Source organism: Sus scrofa, chromosome 6, assembly GCF_000003025.6.
Source record: "Sus scrofa isolate TJ Tabasco breed Duroc chromosome 6, Sscrofa11.1, whole genome shotgun sequence".
NCBI classification, from domain to species: Eukaryota; Metazoa; Chordata; class Mammalia; order Artiodactyla; family Suidae; genus Sus; species Sus scrofa.
In genome coordinates this window covers 84,746,038-84,762,026 of record NC_010448.4, presented here as the reverse complement: position 1 = coordinate 84,762,026, position 15,989 = coordinate 84,746,038, and the positions used below count along the sequence as shown (strand labels likewise).

Genomic DNA, 15,989 nt, shown 5'->3' with positions numbered 1-15,989 from the left:
GCTCGTTCTGCCCCCTCTCAGTAACGACTGCATTGGGTTGGAGATGGGCTGGGGGCGGCTGCTTGGGGAGGTGGCATTTTCAGGTTGTCTTTGTGCCCAGGCAGCTTTCTTCCCAGTGCTCATCTCACCCAGCCCCGGGCCACTGGGTTACCCAGGAGGGAGGCCATGGCGCCTCCCCTCCTGGTGTCCAGGGACCAAGGTCACGCCCAGAGCCCTGTGCGTCTCCACCTCCTGGGGCCAGTGGTGTTTGTCACTGGGGCAACGTGTGTCTGTGCCCGGCTTTGGCGGTGCTGGGGTGACATTCATGCCCTGTGAGCTGTGACGCCTCTGCAGGCAGAGGACGGCACCACCAGGCTGGCAGTGACGGGGGAGGGGTGGGATGGGCTGTCACCTGTCCAAAGCGGTCAGGGCGACATGTCATGTACCCATGCGAAGTCTGGAGGGAGGGCTTGTGGGAAAGGGGCCAGGTTGTTATACTCTGTTAGGGGAGGGGTCCGTACCTTTCTCACACCTGGAAGGTGGTGTGTGTGTGTGTGTGTGTGTGTGTGAGAGAGAGAGAGAGAGAGAGAGAGAGAGAAAGAAGGGGACAAGTTCTATGTACATTTCACATCCTCTTAGCAGGTGGGGGTGCTGGTTTTATGTCGGTTACACCACTGCGAGGGTGACAACCTGTGTTCCTGTCTCACAGTGTCTGGGGTATCAGCCGTGCCCATCCCAGGTCCTGTGCTTCACTCATCCTGTTAAGAGGGTAGTTACCCACCCGTACGCCTGTCTCTCTGACTGTTGGGCATGTGTGAGATGTCACCATGTGCCCATCTCATGCCGTTGTGGGGACTGACATGTGTGATTATCTCATGCTGTTGGGAGGTTGTCAGTAACTTGGGAGCTTGTCTCTCACCCTAAGGAGACAACACGTTGCCAGTGGTACAGGGCTGACATTTGGCAGGGCCCCGAGGGCAGGCCAGAGCAAGCACTCAGGCCCTGGGCACAGGGACAAGTTGGGAGGGCGGGGGGCACCTCAGTTCTGCAAGACCTACCTTCTGACCCCGGCGCCTGCCCCAGGGGCCGTTCCCCAATGTTTTTCAGAGGGTGTGGAGAGGGGCCCTGGGGCTGGGGCAGATGTGACCAGGGAGGTGGGGCAGCCAGCAGGGCTTGCGTGGGGGGCTATGTCCCCACAGGCCTGGGGGACCCTGTTCCCTGCTTCTGCCCCTGAAACTGTTAAACTAATTAAGGCTGTGGAGCTGCAGGATTAATCGGGGCAGCTCGGCGCGGGCCGGGAGCTCAGGTAGTCGATTAGTGCGCCGCGGAGGATATTGGATTTCTGAACCGCAAGTCAGCACTATTCGGGCCTGTTATCTCTCTGAGGCTCGAGGGTCAGGAGGCGGGAGGCTCCGGGCTCACTGGCTGGCCCCCGCCCGGCGGCTCCGTCCCGAGCGTCCACTCTTGCTGCCCACCCAGCGCCACCTCTGCCCCTGTGCCCCCCACCCACGGCCCTGCCCTCCGGGCCATACTGCTGCCCACCCTGGCCCTGCATCAGGCTCTCCTCTGTCACCCTGGGGTCCCCACCATCAGTCTTGTGACCCCAGGCCCTCTCCCCCTCAGTCCCCTTCCCTGTCACCACCCTTGTCCTCCACTCTGTTAGCCTCTCCCGTCGCTCTCTCTGTCTCTCTGCTTTTGTTTCAGTGTGTGCCTGTCTCTGTCTCTCTCTGTCTCTGTGTCTCTTTCTCGCTCTCCCTTGGTCTTTTCCTCTCTCTCTGGTGCTCAATCTCTCTCTCTCTCTGTCTTTTCCTCTCTCTCTCTTGTGTGGTCTCGGCTGGTGTCTGCAACCAGAACAAATCTCCCCCAGCCAACACCCCCTGAACAAGGAGGCCAGAGCAGCTAATGGGAAACATGTGATTCTGCCTTGCGCCTGGAGCACCGTGAAGGGAGCCTTAGTCCCAGCTCAGCCCCTGCGCCCCCCTACCCCACCGCATTCCCCCCACCACGCTGTCCCCTGCCTCCCAGCATCTCCCCCAGCCTGTGTGGGCACCGTCGCCAGCTCCCCAGTCATTTACATTTCAGGGGCTGGGGGGAGCTGGCATTTATCAGTTGGGGAGTATCAGGTTGTGGAGGGGCTGGAGCAGTTCTACTCCTTAGGTCGCCCCAGCCCCCAGGGCCAGGCAGACCTCATGCAGCCTCCCCCCAACCACCACCACCATATGTAGGAGAACGGGGCCAAGACGAGCTGAGCCGTGGGGGCCTGGATGGGGAGGGGGGCAGCCAATCCACCCCCACTGGAGGGCTCGGGGGCCACCCAGATTTCCATCTTTTCTGCCCTCCTGGGCCTCTGGGGAGCTGCAGAGGTGGGGGCTCCCCAAGGGCTTGAGAGCTGCCGGGCTGCATTTCTGTGCCCACCCAACCACGGGGAAAGGGGGGACGGATCAGAGGAGGGAGGCTCTGGCAGGTTGGAATTCTCCTTCTCTGCCTGTGGATAAATTGTCCCTAATCCAGGCTTGGGGAGTTGTCTGGCTCCTACAGAGAGAGGGAGAGAGGGAGAGAGAGCAGGAGATAGGGAGGGAGGAGGGAAGCAGGCATACAAACACAGTGACACAGACACACACTGTCTCACAAAGGGTCTCATGCACACACACGTACACACACGCACGAAGTTACATAAAGGTACCACACCAAAAACGAGGCACAGCAGTACTGGCAGGTACACCATGGCACACAGACCCACTCACACATGTTGACACTGCCATAGCTCTCCTGGCACGCTGCAGTGACACGGCACAAAGACCACGGACACACAATGATAAGGACATGTTGCATACACGTGGCGGGTGGCGCACGTGAGCACCTACTGACCCGCAGGGACCCTGACCAGTCAGACCCTCACACCGTGACCCTGAAAACCCAGAGAAAGGCAGAGGTAGGAGGGAGGCAACACTGATTCACAGTGACACCAGTGCCCGCAGTCACAGGCCTCAAGATTGGAAACCTGCAGGGATGGCAGAGGATCCACCAAGCATCTGCTGTCCCCCCCCCCCCCCAGAGTCTGAGATGGGCAGAAGATGGTTCAGCTCCTGACACAGTGAGATGCAGAGAGTCCTGCCAGCGCACACACGCGCACTCATCCCTGCCCACAGCTGGGCACACCTTGTCACACATACGCACACACTCACACTTCTGTGTCCCCAGGCGTGCACAGATAGGCTCAGCTGGACACACACAGAGCTGAACAGACCTGGTTGCACATACCTACACGTGTAACTGAACCCCGGTACATATCAGCTCACGCGTGCGTGCACTCACACACAGTCCCTCACATGTACACTCTGACACAAGTATACTCTCACAGCCGTGCAGAAATACACAGAGAAGCATACAGAAGGCTAAGTAGACCCAGGAAGCCACACTCAGGTGAATTTGCGCAGGCCGCTGAGCGTTCATAGCCGCGCATCTGTGCATCTGTACAGGCGAGCTCTCTCACACACACACGGATTCCCAGGCAACCCAAGCCTCTGAGCCGTCCCTGAAGCCTGGTTCCCAGACCCCCTCTGGGCTCCAGCACAGACCTCGGGGAGGCAGACAGATGGGCCGGAAGCAGGGGGCCGGTGAGGAGGGCCGTGGTCATTAAAGACAACAAGGGACATAGAACCCGTCGCCGCTGGTGGAGACGGGTAAATGCTGGCTGCGGGTGCACCCTTCGTGGAAATCTGCTTTTAGCCTCACTCTGAACAGCAGCACTCACACCTGCATCGTCAACCAGCCCTTAGCACGTGTAGCTTCCCCGGAGCGCTTCTCCCCATCCGTAAGCTCTCCCCATTTTATAGATGAGAAAACTGAGAGCCAGAGAGGTTCCCTGACTTGCCCGAGATCACCCAGTTGATGAGAATTGAGCCAAGGACCATTCTGACTCCCAAGGCCAAATTCTCTCCACCAGAGCGTGGGTGTTCCTGTTCACGTGTACACGTACCTACCCGTGCAAAGTACTGCCTGGGGTCTCAAGAGACAGGCTCGCACTCCCCGGGGAATTGAGGTTGGCACCAATTTCCTCATGTGCAAGAGTAGACCCCATCTAGGATGGCCTCCCAGTCCCTCTGCCTGGCTCATCCGGTACCCAGGCTTATGTCAAGATGCTGTTTTTGCTTCCACAGATGGGAGCTTGCCTGCCTGTCTACCCATCGGCCTGGACCCCAGAGCCCGCCCAGCTGAGTGCTTGCAGAGGGCCCCGGGTTCGGGGCAACTCTCAGGCCACCGAAGAGACCACCCTGGAATCATTGGCGAAGACAGACCTTTCCTGCTGAGCCGGGCTTGTCTACACAGCCTGCTCAGGTAACAGTGTCTAGGGAAGCCGGGTCTGTACCTGGCCCCCCCAGTGGTGGGGGTCAGGGGTACTTCCCTCCCCGTCCCAGCAGGGATTTCCCCCTCCCAGCTTAGGCTAAAAAGAGGTCCTCCAGAATCAAACTATAGTCATCCACCTTACTCCCCATCATCCAGAAAGGTGAGGCCCGCGGATATACAGCAAGTTTCCCAGAGTTCTGCCTCCTAGTACGGCGACTCGTCCCTGCACCTGGAGGGCCTGAAAGAGTTGGGAAGGGAACGGGGTTGTGACAGTGACCAGAACTCAGGGCAGAGGTGGAAACCAGAATGCCTGCTGTGTGAAGCTGAACCCCTCTCAGGGTTCTAGAGTCTGCAGAAGCAGAGAGCTGGGAGGCCAGGGCGAGGTGCTGAGAGGACATGGGTGGCTCGGGTAAGCTAGGCTGCCCTCCTGGGATGAGGTGGGATGGGGGCGGGGGCAGGACCCACCTCCCCACTCTAGGCCCAGATTAGCCCACCCAGGTTCAAGAGCCGCAGAGACCAGGTGGGGCTGCCCTGCCCTGCAGAGGCAACTCCCTGAACTGACACATGAAGCCTCGGGCTCCAGGAAGCTCCCTTAGAGCCAGCCTGCCTGGGGACCCCACCCAACTTCCAAAAGAGCATTCCTGGGGCCTGAGGTCTCGGGGTGGGGCCTCCTGGGATCCTAAGGGTGGGGAGGTTCAGCCAGGGGAGGATGCCAGGTGTACCGACCATAAACGTACAGGGCATCTCATGTGCAAGAACTCCGGCTTCTGTGCAAGCCAGCATGTATAGGACTCTGTCCTTAGGTGTGCTTGCTTCTGTACACAAGAGTTATGTAAGTGGACTGGGCTGGGGGACATTCCGAGACTGTGTGTGCGGTTCATTGGAGTGAGCACGCAGGATTCAGTGTGCCCTGGGCAGGTTATGGGAAGACTGGAGTGTTGTGTATGCTGCACTGGATGGCGTGTGTGTGTGTGTGTGTGTGTGTGTGTGTGTATGTGTGTGTGTGTGTAGGGTGCTGGTGTACACTGGTGAGGTGTGTAGACAAGAATCTGAACACACTGGGGTGTTGTGTGAGTACACGGGAGTGGGGTGGGGTGGGGTGTTTACACAGATATCCTTCCGAGTGTCACTAGGGCAGTGAGTGTTCAGGGTTCCGGCTGCACTCTGGGGGTGGCGTGTGCACGTGGCTCCGTTTGTGCTTTGGAGGTGGGCTGGACAAGCCTTCAGCTGAGCTGGGCTCAGCAGTGCCCAGCCTTGTGGCCAAATTGCTGAAGTCACTTCCTTTCCAGCAGCAACTTTCCAGGAGGAGGAGTTCTTCAGACCTGGGCAGGGAGGGGGGGGGCGGAACAGGGAGCTCTCAGGGGAAAGAGGTGGGCGGTGGTGAGAGGCTGTGGGGAGGGCCTGGTGGGGCTGGAGGAGGGGAGTCCTCCGGGACACAGAAGGAAAGACAAGGACGGGAGTCTGCAAGGGCCAAGGGCAGGAGGGGATGGGGGCGGAGCAGGGCGGGAAGCACAGTCCCTGGGTGACCTCGGAGGGAGGAAGGGAGGGCCTCCCGGCAGGGTGACCCTTGGGTTCAGCCAGAGCTGGCAGTAGTGCCCACACACCTGGCATCCAGGGCAGGGGGCTGGCAGGGGGCGGGTCTAGGGCCGACCTGCTTGCCAGGTGCCCTGCTCTGGGCAGGAAGCGGGTGGGCAAGGGCTGCACAAAGGAGCTCTGTGTGGCTGGGGGTAGGGTGGGGTGGGGTGTGCAGTGCTGTGGGGGGTGGGGTGGGCTGTCCTGATGGCTCCCCGGGGGCGGAGCAGGTCTTGCTCCCCTTGGGGGCATCAGTGGCTATAAGGGGACACCTAGTGGTGAGGGAGAGTAGTGCATTGGATGACCTAGGCGGGAGGGGGTAGATTAGAAGTCAAAAATTAGAACTGGTGGTTGGGACTAGGGCAGTTGGAGGAAGCTTGCAGGGGAGGGGGCGAGTCTCTGGACAGTGAAGGAGAGATTGGTTTAGAGGAGCCTAATAAGCCGAACTTCAGACTCTGGCTCTTCCCTGTTATGGCTGATTTTCTTAAGGGCATTACTTAACCTCTCTGAGCCTTCATTTAAATGCCAGATAAGTGGCAGCTGCCATTATTACTTTCATTGTTGTTATTTTTCTTTATGATTTTGGCCTGGAGTCAAGTTGGAAGATCTTCAGGTACAATTGGGTGGGTGGGAAGGGGCAGAAGAGAAGGAAACTGAGAGGAGTGATGTATCATTCTTGTGGGGGCAGGTCCTGGGAGATAGAGGCCCCCCGAAAGGGAGATGATGGGGGAGGTTTCACAGCAGCCATAATAGCCCCTTCGGTGCAGAGTTTTCCATTTGAGGACATCCCTGGGCCTTCAGTCCTGGCTGGGAGGGAAATGGTGTGTGTGTGGGGGGGGAGTATGCAGGCTGGAGAGAGGGTCATGAGGCCGGAAGTGAGAGCTGGGGCTGGCAGCCTGGCTCCCCTGGGGAGGCTGTGGGTGGGGGAGGGGGAGCTGGCTGGGGAAGGGGTGGGGTGGTCACAGCCGCAGCGGGGAGGGTGGGGCTGGGGACTCAAGGATGTGGGCTGGCCCTTCCCGGCACTGTGCACAGCAGGTTGGGGCCCCCAGCCCCCTCCCAGCCGGCTGGTGTCCCCATAGGCAGGCTCAGGCACACTGACCCAGAAGCAGACAGACGGACAGAAGAACCTTTTTAGCTTGGTTCGAAGACGTAGGATAGAGGGTGCCCTTGGGAGGGGTCCAAGAAAATGGCTGCCTGGGTGTGGTGGGGAGGGGAGCCAGCTGCTTCCCTCAGATGCTAGAGGCTGCAGGAGAGAGAGCAGCAGACAGAGTCAGGAGGCCTGGCAGGACGACATGCCCAAAGGTCTCCACGGGTGGGTGGAACAGAAGCAACCACTGGAGAGGTTTCTGTCTTCTGCCAAGATCACACCCTCGGGCCCCAAGTGGGAGGTCTCCAGAGCGGGGAGGGTTGGTGAGCCCCACCCACTGTAAGGGGCGGGGGATGGTGGCTCCTGGTAGGCATCTCCAAGAGGGCAGCAGGAGCCACAGGTCAACCATAAACTGTTGGAAATTGGACCTGGAGACTCCAGAGTCTGGGCCCCTTCCCTCCTTTGTGACTGTGCTCCCCACAGCCCTTCCTGCAAGAGCCACAGGGAGATTCTTGAAGCAGAGAGAACTTGGCTTAGAAGGGGCCAGGCCACAGGGTACAGGCAGGCGAGAGAGAGCCCAGAACCCTGAGTGATCGAGTAAGTGGGACAATGAGGAACAGCTGAGGCCTGGGACCTGCAGAGAGGGAAGGGACCGTGGACAGAGGGATATTCTGCTTGGATGAGCCAAAAAAAAAAAAAAAAAAGTATACCATTTTGTAGCCTCAGGCAAAGTCCTTCTTCTAGTCTCAGTTTCCTCCTCTGTAAAATAGGAGGGGCACAAGGTGGCCCTTGAACAGGGTACCCACCAGCGGCGCTGATGAAAAATACAGATTCCCAGACGTCCCTTCAGATCTATGAGTCAGACTCCCCTGGACTAGGGCCTGGGTATCTGGAATGTTGCACAGCTCCCCCAGGCCCAGGGTTTGGAAGCCAGTGGGTTAGATGATTTTAAGGTTCCTCCCACCCTTAAATTAGACCACAGCTCTAGAAGGAGCTCTTTCAGGAGTGACCGAAGAAGGGTTGCTGGAGCTGGGAGTGGAAAGAGGCTTCGGACTTGGGGTGAATTAGGAATCTCACCATTTAGCAACTATGTGACTTCAGGCAAGTTATTCAGCTGCTCCGAGGCTGTTTTCCTCTGTAACACAGAGATAATAAGCCATGCCCGCCCCATTGCCGTGAAGGCTTGGTGGGTCCTGTATGTGGAGATGCTTCAGAGATTTGCAAATCGCTGCCCACCAAAGGGGGAATGAACGAGTGTCCCTGTCCATGCCTTCTTGTCCCCAAGTCAGCTCTACAGGCGTCCTGTGGGATAACAACCCAGGCCCAGTGGTCAGGGCCCATTCAGCTCCCTGCTCCCCCAAAACCCCAGCTCCTGGGAATCAGCCAGGGCCCTGAGTCCCCAGGTCCCTTGGGAGTCAGATGCGCCTGGATCTAAATCCCACCTCTGCCCTGACCAGCTCAGGGCATCAGTCAGTAAATATTTATGTAGCATCCATGGCCCAGGCCCTCGGGTCAGGGGATCCAACGGTAAACAAGACAGACACAGCGCCTGCCCCTGAAGAGCCCACCGTCAGGAGACACACTGCACAGCCCGGCCTACGAGTAGTTGACCTTGGTTGCGATAAGCACTGTGAAGACGGACTAGAGAGGGCTCTAAAAAATAGGTAGAGGGCCCAGACCGAGGCCAGGGGTGGCATGGGGGGTCAGAGAATGTCCCTTTTCACATTCTCAATCTCCCTCCCCCTTCCCCATCCTACGTGGGTCCCTCTCTGGGATCTGGAGAGGAATGAGAGCGCCTCATGGGGAAAGGCAGGGCTCATTGTCCTGCGTGCCTCATTCACTCAGTAAATGCTTTTTGGAGCCCATTTCTGGGCCGTGGGCCGATCCAGGTGTTGGGAGACACACCCAGAATTCAATAGGATGGAATCCCTGGCCTTCCTGGTGTTTACCCCCTTCTGGTGGATGGTGTCCTCATCTGTAAAAGTGGGGATGAAAATCCTATGGATCTCAGATTCCTAGGGAGATGAGATAATCCATACAAAGCACTTGGTCCAGTGTTTGGTGACGGAGAAGGTGTCCCCAGAGTAGGAGCTTTTTATCGTGGACTCCTTGGTGTGATTGTTAAACCTCTGACCTCAGGCACTTGTCATTTTTTTCTTTGCAGCTCCTATCCCACTAATAATTAAGTCATTTATGAGTATCTGCTCAATGTTTGTCTACCCAGTCCTTGTGCAAAGTAGGCGCTCCATAAGTAACGAGTAGATGAATGAATGATGTAACCTCATCTCTGAGCCTCCATTTCTTCATCTGCAAAATGGGGTTATTAATAGCCCCTACCTCGCAGGACTGGTGTGAAGAATTAAATGAACCGATGCCTGGACAGCTTCCAGCCCAGTGCCTGGCGCGCAGTAGGTGCTCACTAAACCTGAGCTGCGATGGTCCTTTCCAGGCGCTGTCCACGCCCCGAGGCCTGGGCTCAGGCCGAAGTTGCTCCACAGCACCCCCAGCTGACAGCCAGCGACTGGCAGAGCCCCCAGGCACGGGGGCCCTCTCTCTTCCAGGTCAGCCGGGCGTGCAGTGGAGGGAACATCTGGGGAGCTGGGGTTGGCAGATGGGGGAGACCGGGCCCAGTGGGCAGGTGGGCAGTGCTTGGGCTGCAGCCACCAGGCTGCTGAGATCTCCTCTTGCCTGTCTTGTTGCCCGCAGAGATTGCCAGTGTGACAGCCCAGGCGGCAGAGCCGAGGGTGAGTGGCCGGGGTTCTCCCAGAGCTCTGGGGATGGGGCAAGAAGGAAGAGATCATGTCCTCGATAGGACTTCCAGGCCCTCTGGCAGGGGCCTGGCCTTCTCCTTAAATTTGGTCTGGAGTGATCGCTCCACCCTGCCGCCGGGCTTCCCTTTCTAAAGCAGGCGAACTGTTCTCCCCGCGGCCCTTAGCCAGGGTCTGGACAGAAGTGGGCGAGCTGTCGAGAAGTGGAACTGGGGCCTCTGGGGTAGCGGGGTTCAGGGTGCATGTGGTGGTTTGGGAAAAGCCGGGGGGGTGGGTCAAGAAGGGGACTGGGATTCAGGAGAGGGATGCCGGGGATCCTTAAGGGCCTGGGACGCTGATGAGGACTTGGGTATTCAGTGAGGGACGTCCTGCCCGACAGGTCCTGGTCCCGGCTTCTCGCACCCTCATGTCAGCCCCGGCCCCGCCCGGCGGCCCGCGGAGGACAAGGTCAGGATGCGTGTGAAGCCCCAGGGCCTGGTGGTGACTTCCAGTGCCGTGTGCAGCTCTCCTGACTACCTCCGGGAGCCCAAGTACTACCCCAGCGGCCCCCCCACCCCCGGCCCTTGCTTCCCGCCCGGCCCCCTGCCAGCCCACCCGACAAGGCCTTCGCCCACACCTTCTCTGAGAACCCGCGCCCACCCCCACGCCGGGACCCCAGCACCCGGCGCCCACCAGTCCTTGCCAAGGGGGACGACCCGCTGCCCCCAAGGGCAGCCCGTCCTGTCTCACAGGCCCGCTGCCCCACACCCGTGGGAGACGGCAGCAGCTCCCGACGTCGCTGGGACAACGGGCGGGTGAACCTGCGTCCAGTGGTCCAGCTGATTGACATCATGAAGGACCTGACCCGGCTCTCCCAGGACCTGCAGCACAGCGGCGTGCACCTGGACTGCGGCGGGCTCCGGCTCAGCCGCCCGCCCGCCCCACCCCCCGGCGACCTCCAGTACAGCTTCTTCTCTTCACCCAGCCTGGCCAACAGCATCCGCAGCCCAGAGGAGCGGGCCCCCCCGCACGCCAAGTCTGAGCGGCCCAGCCACCCCCTCTACGAACCCGAGCCTGAGCCCAGGGTCAGTCCCCCGCCCGGCCAAGGCCATAGTCCTGGGGCCACGGCCGCGGCCACCGGTCTGCCACCGGAGCCTGAACCGGACGGCCCTGATTACTCGGAACTCGCCGACGCCGACATCCTTAGTGAGCTGGCCTCCCTTACTTGCCCTGAGGCCCAGCTGCTGGAGGCCCAGGCCCTGGAGCCACCATCGCCTGAGCCAGAGCCTCAGCTCTTGGACCCCCAGCCCCGCTTCTTGGACCCGCAGGCTCTAGAGCCGCTCGGGGAAGCCTTGGAGCTGCCGCCCCTGCAACCTCTTGCCGATCCTCTGGCGTTGCCGAGCCTGACGCTACAGGCCCTGGATACCCTGCCTGACTCCCTGGAGTCACAGCTGCTTGACCCTCAGGCACTTGACCCCCTGCCCAAGTTGCTAGACGTCCCTGGCCGCCGTCTGGAGTCGCAGCAGCCCTTGGGGCCCTGCCCGCTGGCTGAGCCCTTGCGCTTGGACTTGTGCTCACCCCATGGCCCTCCTGGGCCTGAGGGTCACCCCAAATACGCCTTGCGGCGCACTGATAGGCCAAAGATCCTGTGTCGCCGACGGAAAGCTGGACGGGGACGCAAGGCAGACACTGGACCCGAGGGCCGCCTGCTGCCCCTGCCCATGCCCACAGGGCTGGCAGCCGCCCTGGCGGAGCCCCCGCCCCCACCGCCCCCACCGCCTTCTGCTCTGCCAGGCCCAGGCCCAGTCCCAGTCCCAGTCCCAGAGCTGGAGCCTGAATCCGCCCAGACCCCCGTGGCCCCTTCCCGCAAAGGCAAGTGCCGGGGCGTGCGACGCATGGTGGTTAAGATGGCCAAGATCCCTGTGTCCCTGGGGCGGCGGAACAAGACCACGTACAAGGTGTCGTCCTTGAGCAGCAGCCTGAGTGTGGAGGGCAAGGAGCTGGGCCTGCGGGTGTCGGCAGAGCCCACCCCGCTGCTGAAGATGAAGAACAATGGGCGCAACGTGGTGGTGGTCTTCCCCCCCGGCGAGATGCCCATCATTCTCAAGCGGAAGCGCGGCCGCCCCCCTAAGAACCTGCTGCTGGGGCCAGGCAAGCCCAAGGAGCCAGTGGTGGTGGCAGCCGAGGCAGCCACGGTGGCAGCGGCCACCATGGCCATGCCGGAGGTGAAGAAACGGCGGCGGCGGAAGCAGAAGCTGGCATCTCCCCAGCCGTCCTACGCTGCAGACGCCAATGACAGCAAGGCCGAGTACTCAGACGTCCTCGCCAAGCTGGCCTTCCTCAACCGCCAGAGCCAGTGCGCCGGGCGGTGCTCACCACCCCGCTGCTGGACACCCAGTGAGCCAGAGTCCGTGCACCAGGCACCTGACACCCAGAGCATCTCCCACTTCCTGCATCGCGTGCAGGGCTTCCGACGGCGAGGTGGCAAAGCAGGCGGGTTTGGTGGCCGGGGTGGGGGCCATGCGGCCAAGGCAGCCCGATGCTCCTTCAGTGACTTCTTTGAGGGCATTGGCAAGAAAAAGAAGGTGGTGGCAGTGGCAGTTCCTGGGGTCGGGGGCCCTGGCCTCACGGAGTTGGGGCACCCACGCAAACGGGGCCGGGGGGAGGTAGATGCCGTGACTGGGAAGCCCAAACGCAAGAGGCGGTCCCGGAAGAATGGGACTCTGTTCCCAGAGCAGGTGCCCAGTGGCCCGGGCTTTGGGGAGGCGGGGACTGAGTGGGCTGGGGACAAGGGTGGTGGCTGGGCCCCTCACCACGGGCACCCAGGCGGGCAAGCTGGCCGAAACTGTGGGTTCCAGGGGACCGAAGCCCGGGCCTTTGCCTCCACTGGGCTAGAGAGTGGGGCTTCAGGCCGAGGCAGCTACTATAGCACGGCTGCACCTGCGGGCCAGACTGAGCTCAGCCAGGAGCGCCAAAACCTCTTCACCGGCTATTTTCGCTCCCTGCTCGATTCGGATGACTCCTCCGACCTCTTGGACTTTGCTCTCTCGGCCTCTCGGCCCGAATCCCGGAAGGCATCCGGCACCTACGCAGGGCCCCCCACCAGCGCCCTGCCTGCCCAGCGCAGCCTGGCCACCTTCCCCAGCCGGGGAGCCAAGGCCAGCCCGGTGGCAGTGGGCAGCAGTGGGGCTGGGGCGGACCCTTCCTTCCAACCTGTGCTGCCCGCGCGCCAGACGTTCCCACCAGGCCGGGCAGCGAGCTACGGGCTAACCCCAGCCACTTCAGACTGCCGGGCAGCCGAGACCTTCCCAAAGCTGGCTCCTCCGCCTTCGGCCGTGGCCCGCTCACCGACCACCCACCCGCCCACCAACACCTACCCCCCGCAGTATGGCGGCTATGGGGCCGGACAAAGTGTATTCGCCCCTGCCAAGCCCTTCACGGGCCAGGACTGCGCTAATAGCAAGGACTGCAGCTTTGCCTACGGCAGCGGCAACAGCCTGCCTGCCTCACCCAGCAGCGCCCACAGCGCTGGCTACGCCCCACCACCTACTGGTGGCCCCTGCCTGCCACCAAGCAAGGCCTCCTTCTTCAACAGCTCTGACGGGGCCCCCTTCTCTGGTTCAGCCCCTACTCCCCTGCGCTGTGACAGCCGGGCCAGCACTGTCTCGCCCGGCGGCTACATGGTGCCCAAGGGCACCACGGCCTCTGCCACCTCCGCCGCCTCTGCCGCCTCCTCCTCCTCCTCTTCCTTCCAGCCTTCGCCTGAGAACTGTCGGCAGTTTGCGGGGGCTTCTCAGTGGCCTTTCCGGCAGGGCTATGGAGGCCTGGACTGGGCCTCAGAGGCCTTCAGTCAGCTCTACAATCCCGGCTTCGACTGCCACGTCAGCGAGCCCAACGTGATCTTGGACATCTCCAACTACACACCCCAGAAGGTGAAGCAGCAGACGGCGGTGTCGGAGACCTTCTCCGAGTCGTCCTCCGACAGCACCCAGTTCAATCAGCCGGTCGGCGGCGGTTTCCGGCGTGCCAACAGCGAGGCCTCGAGCAGCGAGGGCCAGTCGAGCCTGTCCAGCCTGGAGAAGCTGATGATGGACTGGAACGAGGCCTCGTCCGCCCCCGGTTACAACTGGAACCAGAGCGTCCTCTTCCAGAGCAGCTCTAAGCCGGGCCGTGGACGGCGGAAGAAGGTGGACCTCTTTGAGGCCTCCCATCTGGGCTTTCCGTCATCGGCCTCGGCCACTGCCTCGGGCTACCCGTCCAAACGGAGCACCGGGCCCCGGCAGCCTCGGGGCGGACGGGGTGGTGGGGCCTGCTCTGCCAAGAAGGAGCGGGGCGGTGCGGCGGCCAAGGCCAAGTTCATCCCCAAGCCACAGCCGGTCAACCCGCTGTTCCAGGACAGCCCAGACCTCGGCCTGGACTACTACAGCGGCGACAGCAGCATGTCACCACTGCCCTCGCAGTCGAGGGCCTTCAGTGTGGGCGAACGAGACCCCTGTGACTTCATGGGACCCTACTCCATGAACCCATCCACGCCATCTGACGGCACCTTCGGCCAAGGCTTCCACTGCGACTCGCCCAGCCTGGGTGCCCCTGAGCTGGATGGCAAGCATTTCCCGCCACTGGCCCACCCGCCCACGGTGTTCGATGCTGGCCTGCAGAAGGCGTATTCGCCCACCTGCTCACCCACCCTGGGCTTCAAGGAAGAGCTGCGGCCGCCGCCCACAAAGCTGGCTGCTTGTGAGCCCCTCAAGCATGGGCTCCAGGGGGCCAGCCTGGGCCACGCGGCTGCAGCCCAGGCCCACCTGAGCTGCCGGGACCTGCCGCTGGGCCAGCCCCACTACGACTCCCCCAGCTGCAAGGGTACGGCATATTGGTACCCACCAGGCTCAGCTGCCCGCAGCCCCCCCTATGAAGGCAAGGTGGGTTCGGGGCTGCTGGCTGACTTCCTGGGCAGGACGGAGGCTGCGTGCCTCAGCGCCCCACACCTGGCTAGCCCACCGGCCACACCTAAGGCCGACAAGGAGCCACTGGAGATGGCCCGGCCCCCCGGCCCGCCCCGTGGCCCCGCTGCAGCCGCTGCTGGCTATGGCTGCCCACTCCTTAGTGACTTGACCCTGTCCCCCGTGCCGAGGGACTCGCTGCTGCCCCTGCAGGATACCGCCTACAGGTATCCAGGCTTTATGCCGCAGGCGCATCCCGGCCTGGGTGGGGGCCCCAAGAGCGGCTTCCTGGGGCCCATGGCGGAACCTCACCCTGAGGACACATTCACCGTCACCTCCCTGTAGTGCCAACTGAAGTGCCGACTGGACCTCGAGGTTTTGTTCCTGGGTGAGTCTGGGGATGTGGGTGCAGTGGGCAGAGGCCTAGGGGTTGGGGTTGGAGGTGGGGACGAGGACATTAGAGCTTGGGCGAGGGGAAGAAATACAGCGATGAGCAAGAAGGATTTGAGGACTCAATTATCCTGGGGACTCGATAGCAGGGACATGGGACTCTGGGAATGCGGCATTAGATTTCAGGAACGGTCTTAGGGAGGACATGGGTGCTTGGGAGGGGGACCCGGTCCAGGGCTTGGACCTTCAGAAGGTCCTGTTTCTGAAATGCCTGGAGGACCATAGACTGGATGGGACCATCTAGTTTGCTTCATCAAGCGTTCATTTCCCTCATCCAGGCCAGGTCGTGGGCAGGGACCCCCACCTGACCTCTCCGGAGGGAGGGCGTTTGCATCGCCCCACGTGAGACACGTGAAGGAAGAAGCGGATAATTATCCGCTGAGGCCCATCCAGGACACTGCACCTGCCAGGCCTCCTCGCTCCCCTGGGAGCTTCGCTCTGTCCAAGATGCAGTCGGTCGGGGGCCAGGCTGAGGATGTGGCCAGTGTGTCCCTTTCTGGCCGCCCAGGGTATCCCAGAGGCTATTTTTCAGCAGGGGTGTTGGGAACCCACTGTGTCTGGGAACCTACAGCCAGTGAGTCTATCCCTGGCAGGACGTTTCCTGCCTGGAAAAAGCCGGTCCCTTTCCTGAAGCCACATGCTTGTCTAAGAATTCAGTTAAATATTGTTAGGCATTCCGATATGGATTTATCAGGTCCCGTGACCACTTTCAGTATTCTTAAGATGGTGTGTTTAAGAAAAGTAAAACACGGAGTTCCCGTTCTGGCTCAGCGGGCAACATAGGGTCTGTGAGGATGCGGGTTCTATCCCTGGAGCCAGCGTTGCTGCAAGCTGCGGCATAGATCGCAGATATGGCTCGGATCCGGC

The 15,989-nt window shown here is 61.2% G+C and overlaps 1 protein-coding gene across 1 annotated transcript in view; it reads left to right on the top strand.

Annotated features, from left to right (window-relative positions):
- AHDC1 (AT-hook DNA binding motif containing 1) overlaps positions 1-15,989 on the top strand; it is a 39,302-nt gene that overhangs the window by 12,528 nt on the left and 10,785 nt on the right. Inside the window, 5 exon segments of the mRNA XM_021095642.1 lie at positions 4,140-4,317; positions 9,435-9,546; positions 9,692-9,729; positions 10,133-10,303; positions 10,306-15,060. Of these exon segments, the coding sequence (XP_020951301.1) occupies positions 10,207-10,303; positions 10,306-15,017 (4,809 nt within the window). The 5' untranslated portion in view covers positions 4,140-4,317; positions 9,435-9,546; positions 9,692-9,729; positions 10,133-10,206 and the 3' untranslated portion in view covers positions 15,018-15,060.